Source organism: Lepidochelys kempii, chromosome 1 (assembly GCF_965140265.1).
Source record: "Lepidochelys kempii isolate rLepKem1 chromosome 1, rLepKem1.hap2, whole genome shotgun sequence".
In the NCBI taxonomy this organism is placed as follows: Eukaryota; Metazoa; Chordata; order Testudines; family Cheloniidae; genus Lepidochelys; species Lepidochelys kempii.
Genome location: NC_133256.1, coordinates 135,854,649 through 135,878,468, shown reverse-complemented (window position 1 = coordinate 135,878,468; position 23,820 = coordinate 135,854,649). Strand labels below are relative to the sequence as shown.

The 23,820-nt window shown below is 41.2% G+C and overlaps 1 protein-coding gene across 7 annotated transcripts in view; it reads left to right on the top strand.

Annotated features, from left to right (window-relative positions):
- The window catches only part of ASB9 (ankyrin repeat and SOCS box containing 9), a 30,148-nt gene extending 6,871 nt beyond the window's left edge, over window positions 1–23,277 (top strand). The window contains exons 2-8 of one of the 7 annotated variants that reach the window (XR_012160201.1): window positions 2,075–2,154; window positions 2,904–3,011; window positions 5,580–5,730; window positions 7,526–7,660; window positions 8,526–8,717; window positions 16,557–19,091; window positions 23,060–23,141. Coding sequence is in view for 5 of the 7 variants with exons in the window: in XM_073355394.1 (XP_073211495.1) it covers window positions 2,075–2,154; window positions 2,904–3,011; window positions 5,580–5,730; window positions 7,526–7,660; window positions 8,526–8,717; window positions 23,060–23,214 (821 nt within the window). In the remaining 2 variants the exon portion in view is untranslated. Of the gene's footprint in view, window positions 1–2,074; window positions 2,155–2,903; window positions 3,012–5,579; window positions 5,731–7,525; window positions 7,661–8,525; window positions 8,718–16,556; window positions 20,795–23,059 lie in introns of those variants that run through there. The other 6 variants (XR_012160202.1, XM_073355394.1, XM_073355442.1 and 3 more) reach the window with 6 other exon arrangements.
- The last annotated feature ends 543 nt before the right edge of the window (window positions 23,278–23,820 follow it).

The following is a 23,820-nucleotide window of genomic DNA, read 5'->3' as shown; positions in this document are numbered from 1 at the left end:
AACAATCATCATCAGCATGGAAGCATGTCCTCTGGAATGGTGGCTGAAACATAAAGGGGCATACGAATGTTTAGCATATCTGGCACGTGACATTCTAAATAAGAAGCAGTCAGCATTATCTCCTATAAATGTAAACAAACTTGTTTGTCTTAGCAATTGGCTGAGCAAGAAGTAGGACTGAGTAGACTTGCAGGCTTTAAAGTTTTACATTGTTTTGTTTTTGAGTGCAGTTATGTAACAAAAAAAAATCTACATTTGTAAGTTATACTTGCACGATAAAGAGATTGTACTACAGTATTGGATGAGGTGAATTGAAAAATACTATTTCTTTTATCATTTTACAGTGCAAATATTTGTAATAAAAATAATAATATAAAGTGAGCACTGTACACTTTGCATTCTGTTGTAATAGAAATCAATATATTTGAAAATGAAGAAAAACATCCAAAATATTTAATAAATTTTAGTTGGTATTCTATTGTTTAACAGTGCGATTAATCACGATACATTTTTTAATCGCAGTTAATTTTTTTTGAGTTCATCGTGTGAGTTAACTGCGATTAATCAACAGCTCTAGTAATCACTAGCCACATCAGGGAGCAGTAACTATGTCAAAGGTAGCACGTAACTTGTCTGTATTAGGGTATAAAGATGTCTTTTAGAGGGAGTTTATTTGTTCCGCGGCGTGGGGAATGGAAAGTCCCACCATTCACTGAGTTGTGTCCATTGTCTCGGGCATACATGTCTTCGGGCTTGTCTACCCTGGCAATTAACAGCGCTGCAACTTTCTTGCTTGGGGGTGTAAAAAAACACCCCCCTGAGTGCAGCAAGTTGCAGCGCTATAAAGCCCCAGTGTCAACAGTGCCCCAGTGCTGGGCCGCAACCACACAAGACACTTTAAAGTGCTGCCATGGCAGTGCTGCTGCTGCAGTGCTTTAGCGTTGCCAGTGTAGACTAGCCCTTAGTATCCCCACAGAGCAGTAGTGGGCAACCTGCAGGCCGCGGGCTGCATGCAGCCCGTCAGGGTAATCCGCTGGCGGGCTGCTAGACAGTTTGTTTACATTTGCGTGGCCACCCGCAACTCCCACTGGCCGGGGTTCGCCGTTCCCGGCCAATGGCTGCTGCTTCCCGCAGCTCCCATTGGCCAGGAACAGCGAACTGCGGCCACTGGGACTGCGGGCGGCCGTGAAAATGTAAACAAACTGTCTAGCAGCCCGCCAGCGGATTACCCTGACGGGCTGCATGCGGCCCACGGCCTGCAGGTTGCCCACCACTGCCATAGAGTCTGCCAGGTGCTATTACCGTGCACTGTCAACAATAAACCTGTCCTCGTGCCTTTGTATCTTAACGGATCTTGTGGTCATTGGGCAGTTCACTTGAGCTGTCTGCGCAGAGCTGGGACGGCACACAGGAAGAACACACGCACGCAGCCAAACATCTAACCACGCAGAGCACACAGCAGATGCTTAATTCCTTCTGTGATTACAATAATACTGGCCACCAAAACTTGAGGTACAAAGTCAATGGGTAACACAATTACCCCTGGGTATTTTGGCACCAACCACGATCAACTGTTGTTAGTTCTAGCCCATCTCTGGCTATTAGTAAATAATTTAGCAGCTGCAACCTTTTCAGAATATCTTCCTTTTAAAATTGGTAAAATATTCTGAGCTTGAAAAAACCCCAAAGGCATTATAAACAATTCAGAGCTAGTGGCAGGCTAAATAAGAACAAGACTGTGCTGTGTAAATTACTCTTTTGTCCTCCAATGGGAACTTAGTTGATTAGTGCTTGTTTAAAACACTATTTGCATTCTCATAAAATGTACCTTGCTTTTTCCTCCCTCCAAATGTGTGAAGGCTGGCAACTCAGGGAATAAACCACCTTGACCAGAACCATTGCTACTCCTGACTGCAGCAGCAACTCAAGCAATGTATCTGGAAATCAGATAATACTTAGGAATCGCATGAGAAGGAAGCAGATTTACTACATTTCCGGCAGTCACCCAGTTTAGATAAAGTCAGGCGATGAAATAGTCCATGAAATTCTTGACCCTTCTCTTCTCCTTCTGCAGACTTTGTTTCAGACTGGTCTCCCTTACATGATGCCTCTATCCACGGGCGTTTGCTTGCTCTGAAGAAACTCATCACTCAGGTATCGTTTTACTGGGGAGATGAACATTCTGCTGCTTTGCTCATTGGTCCCATTGTTGAATGCAGGCTGGATTTTATATTGTAAAGTATCTGAGATTAGTACAGTGAACTCCACTTGTGATGGATGGTTTTATGATAGCTAACTTATTATCTATGCAAAGCCATATAAATGAAAGCCTGGATTCTGCAAGCAGTTATGAATGTGCTTAACTCTTGCACAAGTATTCCCATTGAAGTCCCCAGGACTACTCATATACTTCAAGTTAAGCACATGTGTTAGTGTTTGCAGGATTAGGGCCTAACTGAGCTATATCCTTCTCTCCTGTTGAGACACCGGTTGGAGGAGAGCAATTATTGGGGAAATGCCCTGTGTTTGATCTTGCAGATCTCATGAGACTCTGTCATAGTTGAAGGATTTGTGGTAGAGCTAAATAAAATATTTGTAATGCAAGGTTTGCTTTTCCATCAAAACTCGCTCCTGAAATCATGGAGGTTTCCGGAAAACAACTTGATAAAATTCCAGAATTTCTTGACAAAATTGCAAATAAGATATTTGCAAAAATCAAAAGGTCACTTTTATTTGAGAAGTCACAATTCTAAATCTTGATGGAAAAGGTCACATGGCACAGTGGGTGATGTAAAAGGCTGGAAGCCAAGATCATTCAAAGACATTTAAAATACGTAAAGCACTATATAAGTGGTAAGCATCACTGTTATTGCCTCCAATAATAATTTCTGTTATTTTACAAGGGGAGCAGTGTAAACCTCATTACAGCAGATCATGTGTCTCCTCTCCATGAAGCCTGCTTAGGGGGCCATCCTGCTTGTGCTAGTGTCCTATTAAAACATGGGGCTCAAGTAAGTATAACACAGATGTTTAGAAGCATATCTATGAAACTCAGTTTTCCCTGCAGGGTAATAATTGGTTTAATGAACGATGAGAAGAAAACCATAGGATTGCATGTTGAGATGTCTACAGTGTGTTATGTAGGAGGAATTGTGTGATGTGAAGGAATGTACCACAATGAGTTAAACAATAAAAAGACCAGTTGTATTTTTAAAAACGTCTATTTCAAGCTCCTGATATTGTAAGCTGTGTGAAAAGAATGAACCCTGCTAGAGTTTTCTGAACCAAATTCTAATATCAATTAAAGCCCATTTACACTGCTCTGGTGGTGTAAAGGAGCGTAATGTGGGTGTAAATACCATTTACATTTTAAGGCCCCTTTACACTTTTGGAGGAATGTAAGTATAACTAAGATCCTGGGTCTTTTCGATTTTTTTATGTAATTATTTTGGCTGAACCAATATAGTGAATAGCCATTCCAAAAAGCCCAGTGAGATTTAATTTATAATAAAATATGCTTTGATAAAATATTAAATATAAAATTTGATACTGTGCATGTACCCGGTGCCTAGCTTAACTCTAAGCATATTGCCACTTTTTACATAAGACACTTTTTTAATAAAGCAAAAAAAAGTACAGATTTAAGCAGCCCCTGCCATTATTATTATTTATATTTTGGTTTCATAGATTCATAGATTCTAAGGTCAGAAGGGAGCATTGTGATCATCTAGTCTCATGTAACACAGGTCACAGAACTTCCCTAAACAAATTCCTGGAGTGTATCTTTTAAGAAAAAACATCCAATGTTGATTTAAAAATTGCCAGTGATGGAAAATCCACCATAACCCTGGATAAATTGTCCCAGTAGTTAATTACAAGGGCCCTACCGAATTCACGGTCATGAAAAACATGTTATGGACTGTGAAATCTGGTCTCTTGTGTGCTTTTACCCTATACACTACAGATTTCATGGGGGAGACCAGTGTTTCTCAAATTCGGGGTTCTGATCCAAAAGGGAGTTGCAGGGCGATCTCAAGGTTATTTTAGGGCTGCCTTCAGAGCTGGGTGGCTGGAGAGCAGGGGCTGGTGGCTGGGTGTCCAACCCTGAAGGCAGCGCCTCACCAGCAGCAGCGCTGAAGTAAGGGTGGCGATACCATCCCATGCCACCTTATTTCCGTGCTGTTGCTGGTTCTGCCTTCGGTCCCTTCCCTACTCCACAGCATCCAGGTGTCTGGTCTGCAGGCGACGCTCTCCAGCTGTCCAGCTCTGAAGGCACCACCGCCACCAGCAACAGCAGAGAAGTAAGGGTAGCAGTACCATAACCCCCCCTCCAATAACCCTACGACCCCCCACAACTCCTTTTAGGATCAGGACCTCTACAATTACAACATCATGAACTTTCAGATTTAAATAGCTGAAATCATGAAATTTATGATTTTTAAAATCCTATGACCATGAAATTGACCAAAATGGACTATGAATTGGTAGGGCCCTATTAATCACCCTCAGGGTTAAAAATATACATTATATCCAGTCTGAATTTGTCAAGCTTCAACTTCCAGCCATTGGATTGTGTTATACCTTTCTCTGGTAGGCTGACAAACCCATTATCAAATATTTGTTCCTCATGTAGGTACTTACAGATGGTAATCAAGTTACCCCTTAGCCTTCTCTTGGTTAAGCTAAATAGATTGAGCTTCTTGAGTTTAGTCTTGGTTCTAGGCACTTACCAAACATATAGAAAGAGGCAGTCCTATCCCAAAGAGTTTATAATCCCGCAAAAACGTATGTACACACTTAACTTTATACACGTGATTAGTCCCACTGATGTTAGCAGGACAAATCACATACATATATGCACCACAGGTGTAAATATGCAGGATCAGTGCCTAAAAAAAAGCAAGAAGCACATAAAAAATGGAGAGGAATGGAGACAATATACAAGCAAAGTGTCCAGAGTGGTGATGTGTGCAAGTCTCATGGCATTTCTGGTTTTTTTCCCCCAAAAGTATTGACTTTTCAGTGAAAAATTTAAAACTGAATATTTTTGTTGGAAAACCAAAAATGTTAATGCACAAACGTCACCACAGTATCTACCTCCTGGGAATTCTAGGTCAGGTGCCTCATGCCCACCTTCTCCTCGATGGGCTGGGCTCCCTGGTCGGACTACATTTCCCATGATGCACCATGGTCTCCTCTCTCGCTAAACCACCATGGTACATCATGGAAGCCCCTACCATGGTGCATCATGGGAGATGTGGTCCAGCTGGAGAATCTGGCCCATACAGGGCAATGGGGGCATGATGATCCCAGAAAACTCCCATGAGCACCATGGTAGTATTTCTGACTCAAATAGTTTTTGGGTTTGGGGAAAAAAGGTGTGTTTTTCCAATGAAAAGTTGATTATTTTCAACAGAAAGTAGACACCTTTTGCAAAAAAAAAAATGTTTTTAATTGAATACTCTCAATATTGCATAGAAAAAACAGTTTTGATGAAAATATTCATCCAGCCCTAGTTAAAATATTCCTGGATCATTACTGTTTTTAAAGAAACTACTTGCCTGTTGTTTTTCCTTCAGGTGAATGGAGTTACTATTGATTGGCACACTCCTTTGTTCAATGCCTGTGTCAGTGGCAACGTGGCCTGTTTGAATCTATTATTACAGCATGGAGCCAGCCCACATGCACCATGTGACCTGGCTTCCCCTATCCATGAAGCTGCTAAGAGAGGTAGGTTACTCAGTCAAGAGTCGGAATTACTTTTCCTTTTACCAGCACCTTGCAGCTGAAGCTAGTGAGAGAAAGGAAAGATCGGTCAGTATATTGAATTCATGTAAAATACAAATATATCATTGATAGAACTCTGATACTTGTCCTCAGTACTGATATCACAGTTTCTACCTTCCTGTCTTCATCCGTGACACCTGCTCCTGGGTCCCTAATCAGCTCCTGAGGCCCTGGGTATTTGAGGTGACCTCTCTTAACTTCGTCTACCACACAATCTGGCTCGCAAGCCCTCACACCAACTTGCACTGCTGCGAGGGATCCTTTAACCCAGTGGTTCTCAACTCTGGTCCACCGCTTCTTCAGGGAAAGCCCCTGGCAGGCCAGCCGGTTTGTTTAACTGCAACGTCTGCAGGTTCGGCTGATTGCGGCTCCCACTGGCCACGGTTCGCTGCTCCAGGCCAGTGGGGGCTGCAGAAAGCGACGTGGGCCGAGGGACATGCTGGCCTCCCTTCCTGCAGCCCCCATTGGCCTGGAGCGCAGAACTGCAGCCAATGGGAGCTGCGATCGGCCGAACCTGCGAACGCGGCAGGTAAACAAACTGGCCCGGCGCACCAGGGACTTTCACTGAACAAACAGTGGACCAGAGTTGAGAACCACTGATCTAACCCAAACATTGCCCTTGGGTCTCCCACAGCTTAACTACTGTCATTTGGGTGGAGGAAAGGGTGCAGGTGTTTCCTTATCTGGTACTTATCTCTCCTTGGTCCCCCAAATGATGCTGTTCGTTGGAGGGGAAAGTATCCCACCAAGAGTGTTGCTCTGTGTTTAACAAAACAATTTTAACAGGTTGAACTTGAACTCCTCACCTCCTAAATTAACAAACTTGTCCACCATAAGGAGAATTCTGTGAAGAGAGAATTACTGTGAATTTTCTGAAAGCACTGGAAATCAATACAAATTTTCACAGACACTTCCATTCCCTAGTAAGCACTTCATGAAGCAAGGACTTGTATTTCTACTACTGTTCTAGTCTTATGGACAAGAAGACTGCTTTAGTGCTTTGATGGTGAACAAATGCCAGCTACTACTTTCCATTAAGTATTGAGAATGGATAATGATCTCACATTAGCTAGCAAAAGGCATACTGAAATGAGACCCCTATAAAAAGCAAAATATTTCAGCTAATAAATGAGATACAAGAACCTAGGAAGCAACTGGGCTGCCTTGCAAGGACCTTCCCTGATTTGGCTTAGCTGTTCCTGTTTTTCAGTGCAGACATTACCCAACAAATAAAATGCATTCCTTTGAAGATGTCATGGCATAATTTGGTCATGTGTGTAATGTAAACTCTCCCCCCCCCCCTTACATGGTAATATTCCTAATGGCTATTGTTCCCTTGACCAGACTAGAGAGAGAAAGAGAAAACGAGGATTCCAATCTCTTGAAAAGAGACTGGGGAAGAAGGGGCCATTACAGACAGGAAATCAAAAATGGCAGAAATGACTGGATGAGCACCTTTGAGACCATTATTGTCTGTGAGTTGTCACCTGCTGCTTCTCTTCTCCATCCCACCAAAATGATTCATTATGGGATGGGTGGAGAAAAGCATTCTGAATGTAGCAAAATCCTGGGATCCGGGGAGAGACAAAAATGGAAATCTAAAATCTCTTGCCAAATCAATGGAGCTTTACTGATCTACACTGGGGAGGGGAGGGGGGAGAGTTATCTGGGCCACAAAATGAGGATTGTTCAGAAACCCCTTATTTTTATTATTTGACCTTTCTTTATCCTTTCAAAGGACATATTGAATGTGTCGAATCCCTCACATCCAATGGAGTAAATATCGACCTCAACATCAAACACCTGGGTACTCCACTGTATGTGGCTTGTGAGAAAGAGCAGGTAGCCTGTGCCAAGAAGTTACTTGAATCAGGTAAAAAAAAAAAAAAAAGTAAAATGATGTTCTTTTATTTTCTGTAACATCTCTTCATACTCTGTCCTCATCCCAGGCTTAGGGGTGCTCACACACTGGAATTCTGAAACATGTGAAGCGGGTAGGTAGCTCTGGGTATCACATTCGGAACGTTAAGTTGACTAGAAGGGGTGTAGCCACACAACTCCCACTGAAACTACATGCGCCCCATGCAGGGGGCCAGAGTGCACTGAGCCCTGCGTTCTTGGACCCTTTATACACCAGTGCTAGGGCTGGACACAAACATGGTCATCCATTCAGCAAGATGCTGAAGTATGTGCCTCACTCGTAGCACAAGTGGTCCCGCTCAGGTCTATGGGACTCCTCATGTGTGTAAAGTTAGGCACATGCCTAAGTACCCTACTGAACTGTGCAATTGCATCATGCAAACACTGGAAGACCGGAGCACCACCCACAGTGCTAGCAACTCCACAGGTGGTGGGAAAGGGGATGTGGGGACTGAGAGTGGAGCTATGTCCCTTCCCTACTCCACAGCATCCAGGTGTCTGGTCTGTGGCCCGTAAGAGGGTACAGCAGGTACCACAGCTGTTTGTGGCCCCCCAGAGCAGAGGCACAGCCTGAGACAGAGTGTCTCAGGGAGCTTTCATTGATTCACGGAACCCCATCATCCCATCCCAAAACAGGCAGTGGTTTAAAGTCATAATCGAGCCCCTAACTATTAAAATCCATCTCTAGGAGTGTAGTGGGAACCTCCATTGCTGCAGGTTGGTCAGACACCTAGGCGGTAGCAAAGGAAATGGGATGTTCCAGCTATGACTTTTATTTTATTAATGTGATCATATTCTTAGTCCTACTTTATTTTCAGGAGCAAGTGCAAATGGTGGCAAAGATCTGGATTCTCCTCTCCATGCGGCTGCCCGGAATTCCAACGCTGACCTGGTGAACTTGCTCATTGACTTTGGAGCTGACGTGCGTGCTAAGAATGCAGAAGGCAAAAGGCCAGTGGAGCTGGTTCCACCAAGCAGCACTTTAACACAAATATTTGTGCAGAAAGAAGGTGTCCTTTAATATTTGTTTTATTCAAAATCATAACCCATAGGTGACTGAAAAAAGGGCACATTATTTACTATGCTGCACTTCATGTTCTATATCATGGAGCAAAACTGAAAATAACTGGGCTCAGTTCTGCCCTCAGATATTTGGACACAATTTCCATTAGCATCAGCGTATTAATTTATGAAATATTATTCATTATTATTATTATTGTTTTAAAAGACTTTATGGAGAGTCCAGCCTCAGCAAAAAGGAATTTCCAGTCACTACAAATGCTGTAGAGTATTATTTGGATCCCATGCACCTGTGGCCCCCAGAGCTTTTCCTGAGAGTCCAGGGCATCAGTGAACAGACTTGAAGATTGTAATGTGTCACAGAAATGAGCTTAGGAGACATATTAAGCAGAAGAACTTAATCAACTGGGAACTTTCCTCTTTTTGACTATCAGTGTTCTTGGGACTGGCCCTAAATCCACTGAAGTCAATTGGAAACTTTTCATTTTCATTTACTTTAGTGGGTTCTGGGTCATTCCTGGGTTGCGTTAAGCTAGTGATTCTCCTTGGAGCATATTAACAAATTTGCAAAGGATAGAAAGTAACCTCAAATCATCCAGTGAGAGTTGAGCCTGATTACCAGAGAGCAGAAATGTACCCACTGAGTTTAAATAATGTAATTTTTGTGGTACAAGTCCAGCAAATGCCGGGAAATTCTGTGTTAAAGTACAGTTGGGAAGCTTTTAATTCATGCAGTATAAAAATGGTAAATGGACTGTAACCATGATTTAATTCCTTGCCTTTTGCTTTATATTTGTGGGTCAAAATACTTAAGAAGTAGCAAAATGTGTCTGAAAATTAATTTCTCTGTTAGCTTTTTTGAAAAAGGTTGTAAAATACATCCCAAGAGGTGGTACAATAAGTATATATGGTATGTGTTTATTAAGGTCCTATATTATGTCCTGCAGAGTCCAGCCCTTCTTCCAATATTTAGGTTTGATTCTTATTAAAACTTTTTTAAAAGCAGCTGCTATTTACCTGTAAATCAAAATGGTTCCAAGTCCATTTTGTTTTATTGGGTATATTATATTCAAGAATTCTGGGGAAAAATCCTAATTGTTTGCCAGGGAAATGTGAACAATGCCTCTGGTCAATAGAGTTACATTCCTATAATATATTCATTTAGAATACATTAGCCCTCTGTGGAGAAAGAAGTGGTTCAGGACTATTTAGAAAAGCTGGATGAGCACAAGTCCATGGGGTGGGATGCACTCCATCTGAGAGTGCTAAAAGAGTTGGCGGATGTGATTGCAGAGCCATTGGCCATTATCTTTGAAAACTCATGGAGATCAGGGGAGGTCCCGGATGACTGGAAAAAGGCTAATGTAGTGCCCATCTTTAAAAAAGGGAAGGAGGAGGATCCGGGGAACTACAGGCCAGTCAGCCTCACCTCAGTCCCTGGAAAAATCATGGAGCAGGTCCTCAAGGAATCAATTCTGAAGCACTTAGAGGAGAGGAAAGTGATAAGGAACAGTCAGCATGGATTCACCAAGGGCAAGTCATGCCTGACTAATCTAATTGCCTTCTATGACGAGATAACTGGCTCTGTGGATGAGGGGAAAGCAATGGACGTGTTATTCCTTGACTTTAGGAAAGCTTTTGACACGGTCTCCCAGCGTATCTTGCCAGCAAGTTAAAGAAGTATGGGCTGGATGAATGGACTATAAGGTGGATAGAACGCTGGCTAGATTGTCGGGCTCAACGGGTAGTGATCAATGGCTCCATGTCTAGTTGGCAGCCGGTATCAAGTGGAGTGCCCCAAGGGTCGGTCTTGGGGCCGGTTTTGTTCAATATCTTCATTAATGATCTGGAGGATGGTGTGGATTGCACCCTCAGCAAGTTTGCAGAGGACACTAAACTGGGAGGAGAGGTAGATACGCTGGAGGGTAGGGATAGGATCCAGAGGGACCTAGACAAATTAGAGGATTGGGCCAAAAGAAATCTGATGAGGTTCAAGAAGGACAAGTGCAGAGTCCTGCACTTAAGACAGAAGAATCCCATGCACCGCTACAGACTAGGGACCGAATGGTTAGGCAGCAGTTCTGCAGAAAAGGACCTAGGGGTTACAGTGGACGAGAAGCTGGATATGAGTCAACAGTGTGCCCTTGTTGCCAAGAAGGCCAGTGGCATTTTGGGATATATAAGTAGGAGCATTGCCAGCAGATCGAGGGACGTGATCGTTCCCCTCTATTGGACATTGGTGAGGCCTCATCTGGAGTACTGTGTCCAGTTTTGGGCCCCACACTACAAGAAGGATGTGGAAAAATTGGAAAGAGTCCAGTGGAGGGCAACAAAAATGATTAGGGGACCGGAACACATGACTTATGAGGAGAGACTGAGGGAACTGGGGTTGTTTAGTCTGCGGAAGAGAAGAATGAGGGGGGATTTGATATATGCTTTCAACTACCTGAAAGGGGGTTCCAAAGAGGATGGATGTAGACTGTTCTCAGTGGTAGCAGATGACAGAATGAGGAGTAATGGTCTCAAGTTGCAGTGGGGGAGGTTTAGGTTGTATATTAGGAAAAACTTTTTCACTAGGAGGGTGGTGAAGCACTGGAATGCATTACCTAGGGAGGTGGTGGAATCTCCTTCCTTAGAAGTTTTTAAGGTCAGGCTTGACAAAGGCCTGGCTGGGATGATTTAGTTGGGGATTGGTCCTGCTTGAGCAGGGGGTTGGACTAGATGACCTCCTGAGGTCCCTTCCAACCCTGAGATTGTATGATTCTAATTTCCTATGGAGGCAGTAAACAGCAGTTAGTATCATTATGTTAAACAAGATACTGCTGGTATAATCCACCACTATATTACTCCAGTTTTATGCCAATGTGACTCTGTTGAGATCAGTGGAGTTACACCAGTGTAAAACTGGAATAATACAGTGATAAATCAGGCCCTGTGTGTGTAGTCAGTAATCTTATGAAAACCATCACATGGTGATGCATGGCAGAGATATTTGGTCTTTCAACGCTGTATGTTACAGAACTCAAATCCTCTTTCTATTAGACTTCTGACTCGTATCACATGTGTTTATCTGAGATAAAAGAATATGTCATGCATGCCTAGGGAGAAGCCACAGAACCACATGTAACATTGGAAGGACTGTGTTGAGAGGGCTGGACAATAATTAAAGTTTCTAAGGCAATTTCTGCTTTTACAGTAATTGAAGCTTGCACTCATAAAATTATGGAGAACATTTTGCTACTGAGTAGTGCTTCCCAAATGTTGTTCAAAATTCCTTTTTCTGAGTAAGTTCCAGGTTTGCTAGCAGCTGGTTTCTAAATTGTCTGGTCTGAAGCAATTGAAAACAGATGTGAAAATATACAGCCTCTTGTTTAACGTTCAAGTTCCCTTCCTGTAGTGTTACTTCCTTTTGCTTTCATTCAGATTCATTCTATGAGCATGGTGATCTCTGGTACAGGCAGCAGATGAGCTGTAGTATTTCTCACACTCCTGGGCAGCCTCCATTATTCCAGTAGACTCACTTGCTAATCAGAATTGGTCTCCATTCTGTTTTCTTTTCCTCCATCTGGTAAATGCTTGGAAGGCTCTACCTACAAATGTGCAGGAAATGGAAGCATCTAGGGGTTTCTGCTTCAGTAGACTATTGGCCAAAGTACCAGCCTACAGTCACCCATATGAACAGTTACAGAATGTTGTTGCCCCAATGTAATGTTTCGCTGCATATGTTTTCTGTCTGAATGATACAGACAGTTTTGCGTGTGTTCCGGATAACTCACTAAATTAACAAATAAAACAGCACCGCATTGAATTACCTTGAATACAAGAATTACCGTACATTTTTTGGTTATTTTTCAGGAGAGTGAAATTGATTTTTTTTTTAAACTTTTCTCTTTTTCAGTGAAACATTTCTGCTTTTATGGGAGTGTTTTTAAACTTTTAAGAAGTTCTCAAAGAGGCATTTACTTACGCCGAAGCAAAATAAAATGGACAAAACAGAACGCACGATGTAATATTGCAATAGTCACTCCTGTTCCCATTGATGTCAACAGCAATTTCAAAAGATGAGCCTGGGAGTTTAAATTCATAACTTTTCTAACACTAAAAATCATGGACTGAACAGAGACACTGGATTTATGGCTTATTACAGCAACCTGTAACTCGCTAACTCCCTCTTTTTGTCCTATGACTGAAGGGGTTTTGATGGGCCACTCTATCTTGATTGGTCCCTTAAAATATGTGCTAATGACTTTTATCTTTTCCACCTTGCATTTAGCTGTGATGCTCTGAGTACATTTCCCAGACCTGAAAAATTCTTGTTTCTGTCACCAACAGAAGTTGGTCCAGTAAAAGATATTATCTCACCCACCTTGTTTGTCTAATTGCAGTTCTGCCAGTTTCAGTCGGAGCAGACCTGGATTTGCCACTTCATAGATATTTAGGTCAGAAAGGACCATTATGATCATCTAGTCTGACCTCCTGCACAACGCAGGCCACAGAATTTCACCCACCACTCCTACAAAAAACCTCACACCTATATCTGTGCTACTGAAGTCCTCAAATCTTGGTTTAAAGACTTCAAGGAGCAGAGAATCCTCCAGCAAGTGACCTGTGCCCCATGCTACAGAGGAAGGCGAAAAACCTCCAGGGCCTCTTCCAATCTGCCCTGGAGGAAAATTCCTTCCTGACCCCAAATATGGCGATCAGCTAAACCCTGAGCATATGGGCAAGATTCATCGGCCAGATCCTACAGAAAATTCTTTCCCGGGTAACTCGGATCTTACCCCATCTAATAGCCCATCACAGGCCATTGGGCCTATTTACCATGAATATTTAATTACCAAAACCATGTTATCCCATCATACCATCTCCTCCATAAACTTATCGAGTTTAATCTTAAAGCCAGATAGATCTTTTGCCCCCACTGCTTCCCTTGGAAGGTTATTCCAAAACTTCACTCCTCTGATGGTTAAAAACCTTCATCTAATTTCTAGTCTAAATTTCCTAGTGGCCAGTTTATATCCATTTGTTCTTGTGTCCACATTGGTACTGAGCTTAAATAATTCCTCTCCCTCTCCGGTATTTATACCTCTGATATATTTATAGAGAGCAATCATATCTCCCCTCAACCTTCTTTTAGTTAGGCTAAACAAGCCAAGCTCCCTGAGTCTCCTTTCATAAGACAAGTTTTCCATTCCTCGGATCATCCTAGTAGCCCTTCTCTGTACCTGTTCCAGTTTGAATTCATCCTTCTTAAACATGGGAGACCAGAACTGCACACAGTATTCCAGGTGAGGTCTCACCAGTGCCTTGTATAATGGTACTAAAACCTCCTTATCCCTACTGGAAATACCTCTCCTGATGCATCCCAAGACCGCATTAGCTTTTTTCACAGCCATATCACATTGGCGGCTCATAGTCATCCTATGATCAACCAATATTCCAAGGTCCTTTTCCTCCTCCGTTACTTCTAATTGATGCGTCCCTAGCTTATAACTAAAATTCTTGTTGTTAATCCCTAAATGCATGACCCTACACTTCTCACTATTAAATTTCATTCTATTACTCCAGTTTACAAGGTTATCCAGATCCTCCTGTAGGGTATCCCTGTCCTTCTCTAAATTAGCAATACCTCCCAGCTTTGTATGATCCGCAAACTTTATTAGCACACTCCCACTTTTTATGCTCAGGTCAGTAATAAAAAGATTGGTCCCAAAACCGATCCTTGAGGAAGTCCACTGGTAACCTCCCTCCAGCCTGACAGTTCACCTTTCAGTAGGACCCGTTGTAGTCTCCCCTTTAACCAATTCCTTATCTACCTTTCAATTTTCCTATTGATCCCCATCTTATCCAATTTAACTAATAATTCCCCACGTGGCACGATATCAAATGCCTTACTAAAATCTAGGTAAATTAGATCACTGCGTTTCCCTTGCACCATACATTGTCTTTTAAACTTGTGTAACGTGTGTGTAAAATGCTGCTGTTCTGACTTGGAACAGTCTTGCATTCTCTGTGCACAGTTGCAAATGGCAGCATAAGATGCAAAGCAGTGGCGAATGAAGCCCTGTATATTTACCAGGTTCATTAATTCATGTCTCATTAATACTGCACGTTGACAGTGTTCTTTATACAGCCGTTTGATCAGTAAAATGGTCTTTAAGAGAACTGAGCCAGCTGTGAAGAACTGCTGAAAAAGTGGTAGCTGGAGTGTGGAGGGACACTGAAAAAACAGCTGCTTTTTCAAGCTGTTACCCAAAAGCAGGACCAGCTGCTTCCATAGTACCTTCCACTCCCTTACTCACAGCTACTGCCAACACAGCTTCTCTGGTGACCACAAATGCCCTTATCTTCTAGCTTCTTTTAGAAAATCTTAACTGGGACTGACTTTTAGCTGATACCATCTCTGCCTCCCTGATCCCATTTCAATGATTCCCTCTTGCTTTCTAAAATGCCTCATAAAGCTCATCTCTTTCTTCTTACACTGCTTAAACCCATCCCAATCCCGCCTTCCCCCATTAGTGCATCCTGCTTGTCTGCTCTCCTTATCTACTCTGACAGTAACTTTTCTGTTGCTGTAACTGCTGTGTATGATGAGATAGCTGTACAAATGACATGTTATATGATCCAACTGCTCTGTATTTAAATACGTCATAATAACTACCTCTTAACAAGAAGGGTAAGCCCTCCATTAAGCACGTTATTCTGTTACATTTAAATAAAAGAGATAGATTCTTTACTAGGGCTTGCATTATCAGCATGAGACTATTTAATCTTGAAGGTTTAAATAAGGGATTATATATTGCGACTCTTGCTATGTGTTTATCAGTTATACTGTTATGAATACTTCTGCAGAAACCAGTGGGCCGCAAACTTGAATCTCACTCAAGGGAAAGGATTTTGAAGGAAGCATTAATCATCTCTTATTTTCAAGCAACATAAAGACATTTGTCTTATAGCTTGTAGGAAAATAATACAGCTACTAATCATACCTGTATAAGGATTAAGAATGACTCTGTTTGGTTCTAAGACAACACATTTACCTTTCAGAGTAGCAGCCGTGTTAGTCTGTATCCGCAAAAAGAACAGGAGTCCTTGTGGCACCTTAGAGACTAACACATTTATCTGAGCATAAACTTTCGTGAGCTACAGCTCACTTCATCGCATTTACCTTGTGGGCTTGACTTACCACTTCCTTGCCTCTTGTATGGTCATTTACACCTGGGCAACATGGGGATAAATTGCTTCTACTGGGGTAAGTCAGAGGAGATTTCTCATTTGATAGTGTTTAGCGCCTGTTTTTGCACTAGAGTAAATGACTGCACCAGGAGCATAGCAATGGGGAATCGGTCCCTGTGTGCTGTTTTCAGTATTCAGCTACAAAATCTATTTATAAATTACAATCTTTCTCAGAGCCGGCACTAGGCATAAGCAGACTAAGCAATTGCTTGAGGTCCTGAGCTGCTCACGGGGCCCCCTGTTTGCTTTTTTAGTATGTGTTGTGTGGGGGGCCCCCCAAAAAATATTCCAGCGTAGGGCCCCCAGTGGGCTAACACCACCTCTGATCCCCCTTAAAAAACTATCTACCTGCTCCAAACACTATTTTGGAGTGTTATGACTAAAATGATTTGGTAAAGAATTTCTAGTGAGTTGAGCTTTCAGGAGCCTGCGGGAGCTGAGAGCTTGGGAATGTTGCCCTTAAGTAAAGCTGGTCTAGCCTGTACTACACAAAAGCTGGCCTTGTTACATATCTACAGTTTCAGTTCTGTGACAACTGATCTTGGGGCAATAAAATCACATGTTATAACTTGTCTTGTGGCATCTTTCTCCAGGGCCCCTGTCCTTGATGCAGTTGTGCCGCCTGTGCATTAGGAAGTGCTTCGGACACAAACAACATCATAAAATAACTGGACTTCTGCTCCCGGATGAGCTGAAACATTTTCTTCTCCACATTTAAACATTTTGTATTCAAACCCATACCAGTAAAAATAAGGCGAGGTTTACCATTGTGTTGCCAACTCTTGCAATTTTACTGTGAGTCTTGTGGCATTTGATGTTTCTTTGAAAGCTCCAGATGCTGGAGTCATGTGCTTAGATGAGAATCTCAATTTTCGTTAAAAAAGAAGTAATTTTCTAGCTCTCATGGCTGTGGAGAAAAGCTTGATAATGTGACCCAGCTCAGAAACCAGAAAGCAAGTAACATGAGGACGAAATTTATCATTTTTATAAAGAAAATCTCATGATTCTTTGAGGCCTGATTTTTGAATGCTTGGGGTTGGCCATACTGCACCAAGTACATGTACTAGTGCAGTACAAACATCATCTCAGATTTAATAAATAAGAAGGATGACTGAAGTCTTGCTTTAAGCAGCAGCCACCTAGGATGCCCATGTTGGCCATAAAAGATTGTTTCACGGTCTCGTTGCCCTTTATGTGTAAGGAAACGGAGCCAATTCCAACCCTGAAAAGCAAGTAGGGAGATCTGGCGTGGGAAAACTGGTTAATCATTTGGAGCAGACAATTCAACACTTTTAAAGATGATCAAAGAATTTGCTGAAAGTTTCTTCCTTAGAATTCAAAGAAAAGTAAAGGAAAGACAGTGAATGTCAATTATTTTATTGAGTTAGGTTATTTCTGCCCTTCATGTTTTAAACATGAAAATATTAACTAGTTCTTAAAGAATATTCTGTGTTTTCAGAATACCCAACAGTGCATATAGATGAGCACCAGCCAACAGCAATCTATTCACATGGGCATCTGAAACTGTTAGGGGTTTACATTATTGTCATTACAGCATAGAGATCATTGTTGAGGGTAGCTTCCTGCAGTGGGGAAATAGTAGGAAAATTATTTTTGATCAGCCATTAAAAACACTTATTCACTGATGTGTTTTGAGACTTAATGGCCTCCTATCTCAGTATAATTTCTCCCTTAAGGATACATTTTTCAAGGACACAGGTTACCACATGTTGGCAGGGAGGAAATGTTCTTCGCTTTATGGTTTGAATGAAAAGTGAAATTTCCTAAGGATTTATCAGCAGGTCATCAAAAAGGACAGGTTCATTTTTTTTTTCCTCCAGAGAAAGTTACCAAAGAGTTCATTCGAAGGGTGAAATAAAAATCTTTCTTGGAAAACATTCTACCTCTTTCTTAACATTTCCCACATGAGAGAGAATAGAAACAACTATCTTTAGTGTAGAATAATATAGTAAATAATGAAAACATATAAATAGTAGAAAAGTCCATCCCATATAAATACTTTGAAAACTCTAGTTCTTTCCAGCTTTCGAAACTAAAAATAAAATTAGAACAATAGTAATCTGCCCCACCCCCATTTTTTTCCCCCTAGTTTAATTTGGACGTTGGTCAACCAGACACAAAGGTTTAAATTCTGTCTCCACTGAAGTCAATGGCAAAACTCCTGTTGACATCAGTGGAGCTGGATTGCATCCAACAAGACTCAATTTTAGATTTATTCACAAATACTCTACAAGTTCTTTGAGCTCTGAGTATGCTCTTTTGAGTAGAAAGAATGATTATAGTGTATTTTAGCTATTCTCTCTCTCTCTGCAGGTAGCTCTCTGCATTGACTCTCTGTTCAAAGAATGTTTGAGTCTGAATAGAGATGGATTTGAAGCAAAACCCCAGAACTGCACACTCTGAATTTGGGAAAGTCTGGATCAGGATCTGAGTACAAACATTCTAGCTCAGTCTCATCTCTAATTCTGAATCATGGTGCTTTTATACAGTACTTAAGCATTAATATACCAGGTGCATATACTTCTGGGATATCTCCATACTGTCCGTCTCAAAATAATACACATGTAGACCCGAATGCTACAATTCAGTAAATAACACTTTCAAAAATAATTTTCTCCTTTTCCAATTCCCAAGACCTCACTAGGATTGTGTTTCCCAAGCAGAAGCTGACTGCATTACTAACATGCAGAGTGTACGAAAATGGTTTGCATTCAGTGCTGGTGATATCATTAACTTCTGCAGGAGGAAATACAGAGTCCTTAGCATGTAAAAGAAGGACACACAGCTTTTCAAATAGAGCATCTTGTTTAAAACTTTTCCAATATACCTGTATGGTTTACACAGTTGCCAAACATGGGAACTTTAATAGGATGTCCAAATTTCACAACTGTATGCTCATACTTGGTTCTTTGGTATGTAAAATGAGCATTTACATCCCTACTTGGCATACAGATGTGGGCTATAGATACCCTGCTTAAAGGCTTGATCCCATGACTATTAAGTTAACAAGACTACTTCCATTGATTTCAGTGAGCATTGGATCATGCTATAAATACCCACATTTGAAATCTAAATATTCAGCTGTCCACATTTTAGGATCAGAAACAGTAAGTAATTTTTTCTCAACAGTTTTGCCAAATACTTTTAAAATTCTGATTTTGTGACCTCAATCAGTGTGTTTGTAGGGCTAAGCTAATATCCTGAGCTGCTTAATCATATCAGGTGGTGAGGGCTGGTTTTTGAGATCTGTTTACCTTTTGAAGATTTAATAGCTTGGCTCTGTTTACCTGAATCTTTTTATCTTGTATAACTAGGATGAATTCCCTATGCTCATTTTCCATCATCTCAATATATTTACGTATTTATTTATTTTTAAATCATTCGTGATTGAAACTGATGGATTACAGTTTTATGCACAGATATCTTTGAAGCTATAAGGTAAACTTAATGAAATCTGGAGCTATTTCCAAACTTGAAATCATGCCAAGTGCCAGTCAGTGTTTGAAAGACTGTCCTGAATATATTTTTGTAGATTTTAGGCTGTCATTTTATTAAAGGATTCTATTTCAGCAATTTTTAACAAGACTATTCAACCACTATTGTACATGATGTTTGCTCAAAATATATTGTATATATTCTAAGTTTGGTTTTTATTTTTTAATTAGCGTACCGCTTTTGCATTATGTTTTAATATTCTGGAGTCCTAGGTTGAGGTCTAATACTCTGGCTTGTAACAGGGAGTTAACAATGTTATTAATAGTATACAGACTCTCATCATAAGGTGGAATCCTGTCTGAGTCTGGGACTCTTGTAACCACAGTACTTTCCCTTTAAAATGTCTGAAGAATGCTGTGATAAGAGCTGAAGCAGCTGTTTGTCCCCTGAACCCATGTGGGAGCTGGGTCTCTTGAAGATTTCAGTTGTTCCTACACCATTTATTTAAATAAATACACAAATTATTGTCTCAGTCTTTTAAAATAGATAAACTCTTCCTTACTTAACAGTTCTTGCTGGAAACAAATAGACAATGTGCTGTCTCTGAAACCTCCTCCCCCTCCTTTTAAAAACAAACAAACTTTTTATTGTTTTATTGTATTTTATCATTTATTTTAACAGTTTATTACAACAAACTTACTATGAAATGTTAACATACTGCATTGCACAGGACTTGTTCAGGATCAGATTAATATTCAAAGAATTGGCTAAACATTTTGGCTTGCCTGTTGGGGAATCTCCTCTTCTGAGTATGGTAGAAAGGGTGACCAGATTTCTAAATACCTATCCTCTTTTTGGCCCTTCTCTTGTGTACATAATTGGTGTGAAAGCTTTTCCCTTACAAGAACAGTCGATATTTTCTGACTCACATTGGCTTTACCTTCATTTAAACTGATAATTGTAAAACAAGTATAAATTACTTGCAAACCTTCTCCTTATGCAGATTCACTTTACTCTCTCCAGATACTTCCTGAGCCTGATTTACTACTGTACATTATTAGTAGTGTTATGCCATCCTACTCACAGTAATGAATCAGGCCAATTAACTTTTTAATTCCTTCCCAACACCTTTCTCCAGTTCTTTCTACAGGATTCGAGGGATCATATCTGTTTCTTTTAAGACTCCCTCAACAAAGGTCATAGCCTCCCACTCATTAGCAGTAATCCTCAACTTTGAGGTTCCAGTTCATGTAAAAAACGTATTTTTGCTCCCCGGCTAATTGTATCCCTAAGCAATGTTAGAGGCACATAAATACCCAAATTTCTTTAAATAGTTAGAGAGACAAGGTGGGTGAGGTCATATCTTTTATTGGACCAACTTCTGTTGGTGTGAGAGACAAGTTTTTGAGCAACACAGAGCTCTTCTTCAGGTCTGAGCCCTGTGTAGGTCGAAAGCTTGTCTCTCTCACCAACAGAAGTTGGTTAGACAAAAGATATGACCTCACCCACCGTGTCTCTCTGATATCCTGGGACCTAAAGGGCTCTACCAATATTTGAAATAGTTGAACATTTTAACCAGAGCTGTGTGGGAACTGGAATTTCATGAAAAATTTCCATGAAAAAATTTGAGATTTTGAAATTTGATTTTCTTCCAAACCAGAATGATTTTTTTTCCCCATGCAACAGAAAATTTGCACACACACACACACATGCACACACATATCAGTCTGGGTTAATGGGAACACTCTTTGTTTTGATAAAAACTGAAATGTGTTCCAGTTTTGATTCAAAAAAATAAACTTAAACTTCAAAACAAAAAGGTGAAAAATCAAAACATTCCATTCTGAAACACTGTTCCTTTTATTTTCAAAATGAAATTTCATCCAAATTAGCACATTCCTGTTGAAATTTTCATTTTGACTATACAGCATTCCCCAATGGAACCACATTCCACTGGAAAATTTTCCAATTAGCTCTACTTTTAACTCATCCACTAGAGAAGCTAGATTAGTCAGCATGTTGACAACTAGACTTTTTCTCAGGCCTTGGGATGCTTGAGAGCATTCATTTTGCAGTGGTGTGAGTCTGATAGCCCCGAATTGTACCACTGTCCCTCAAAAACCTACGACTCAGATGATGATAAATAGGTGAAATAGCAAAGATCAGAGCAAGGACCTCTGCCCCATGGAAAAAATAAATCTGACATTTCCGGTGAATTTTTTCCACAGATATCCATTTTGTAAGACATTTATTCCAGTAGTAATAACTCTATTCCACATTGTACACAACAGTTTTGTTCCTGAAATCACTATGCACTTTGCACTAGTGGAAAGATGTATTCATTCTTCTGCATTATTAAAAAAAAGAGACAGATCGAGGCTGACTCTGCGCTCAGAGCTGGATCTGTAAAGGGAAGCATTGGCAGCTGGATGCAACCTTTATGCCCTTGCTACATTAGGGCCAGATGAGGCCCAGTTTGGCCTCTGATATAACTTAGAGGCACTTCATAACTGCTCTAATTTGTGCCTACATACCAACGTCTCTAAGAAGCCATTCCAGCAACCGAGGATAACCATGCACTTCCAGCAGACAGCACTCTGGACTCCACTTTCCCCCAGCTTCCACTCCTGGGCTAGAGATAGGAAGGGAGTGGTTCTGAGGCAGCAAATTATTCTACACACGAGACTCCTCAGCTGTCTGGTTAGGTCAGCTTGTATGGGTCCCTCTGTAGAACCAGAGACACACAAAGGGGCCTGTGACAGAGTGGAGGTTGAAAACATGGGAGCCTGCACTCTGATCACTCAGCTATTAATTAGTTTCCCTTGAGAAAGCTGATGGGGGTAATTAGTCAATCAGGCTAGGCAGCTGGATGGTCTGAGGAGCCAATTACCCCATCAGCCCAAGGCTGATAAAGAGGCAGGATGGAGGTGTCAGGGGGGAGAGAGGGAGGGACAGGTCTAGCTGAGCCTGGTCACACAGAGGCACAGAATAAGGAGACTTCTGTTCCCCTGAGGTCCTGGTGAGAGGGCCAAACGCTAGGTTAACATTGTAAATAGACTGTTGCATGGGGATTGTTGTGGAAAGGGTGGAGGGAACTCAAAATAAAAGGACCTATGAAGGTGCTAGCATGGGAGTCTGTGCAGTTTCTGCAGGGAGAGGGCAAAAGGGGAGCCATGCCCCGTGACAGGGCCATAAATGGATCCAAGAATCAAGCTCAAAGTCTTTACAGAATGCAATTAACTAGATGGTTATAAAAGTCAAGTTTAAAGGACAAGCTGGATTTTCCTCTGTTGACACAGCACTAGATTTAACCAGCAGATGGTGCTGCTGCATGTCTTCTGTTCAAGAATTTTTCAGAAATAAGAAAGGAAAATGGAAAAGAAAATAGTAAGGTACAAACAGAGAATATAAATTCTGCCAAGAATAAAACATGCAGCCTCCAGAAATTTCCATTCCTGAACTTTGTAGCTTTTTATTTTATTTCAATGGCTGCTGTTGTCCTCTCTTTTTATATTCATTTGTCCAGGAATGGAATTAACCAGGGTAGATGCAGCCATTAGCATTTATTTATCGTGACTGACTTGTTTACTGGGTTTTAACTTCTTTTCATGGCCGAGACTAATGTGTTTTCCATTCACAGCTGGTGTGAAGAAAGCATCAGGGAGCTCTGAAGCTAATGAACACAAACACTGTCACTTGGTCATCAGCTGCCGAGGACCTAGTAATTACAGATATTCCACAGCACTCACTAGTTTGGAAATGTTCATTCATTTATTATGCGGTTTCTCTCATTAAATTTCATTACGCCAACCATTTTGCCTAAGGTATCTTGTATTTCCAGTATTAATCAGCCATTTACAACAGACTATAGGAGCTAGAACAGACTAAAATGGATTACCCATTCTTACCAAAATTATAGATAATTCACCAATGATAGAATCATGTCTGCAAGAGTGTGCAGCACGAATAAAGCTAATGTTCTCCAGAAACTTTCACTACTCTAATGAAATAATTGTTACTACTGGGATTAACTTTTCTTAAGGTATTTTTTATGATGATGAATGTTTGAGATCTCACCTTGGGAGGTCATGGGGAGCAGGGATGGAGGACTGAATGGGTCTATGACCCCTGGCAAGTGAGTGTTCTACAGGGAGGGATGGGGAGAGGGAAGATGGACATGTGGCTATCACTTAGTTCACTCTGTCAGGTGGGATCTCTGTGGTGATGAATGGATGGTTGGGGGATGTGTAATTTAACTAGCCTTTTTAGGATGGAACGGTTCCATAGGATGTGGATGGAAGACTTTTGTAGGAAAGCTTGGAGGGTGGAGTTGGGGAATTGGACGGTGTGTCTCTGGCATCATTTGTGGCCTATTTGGAAGTCCTTATTCAGGTAGTCAGT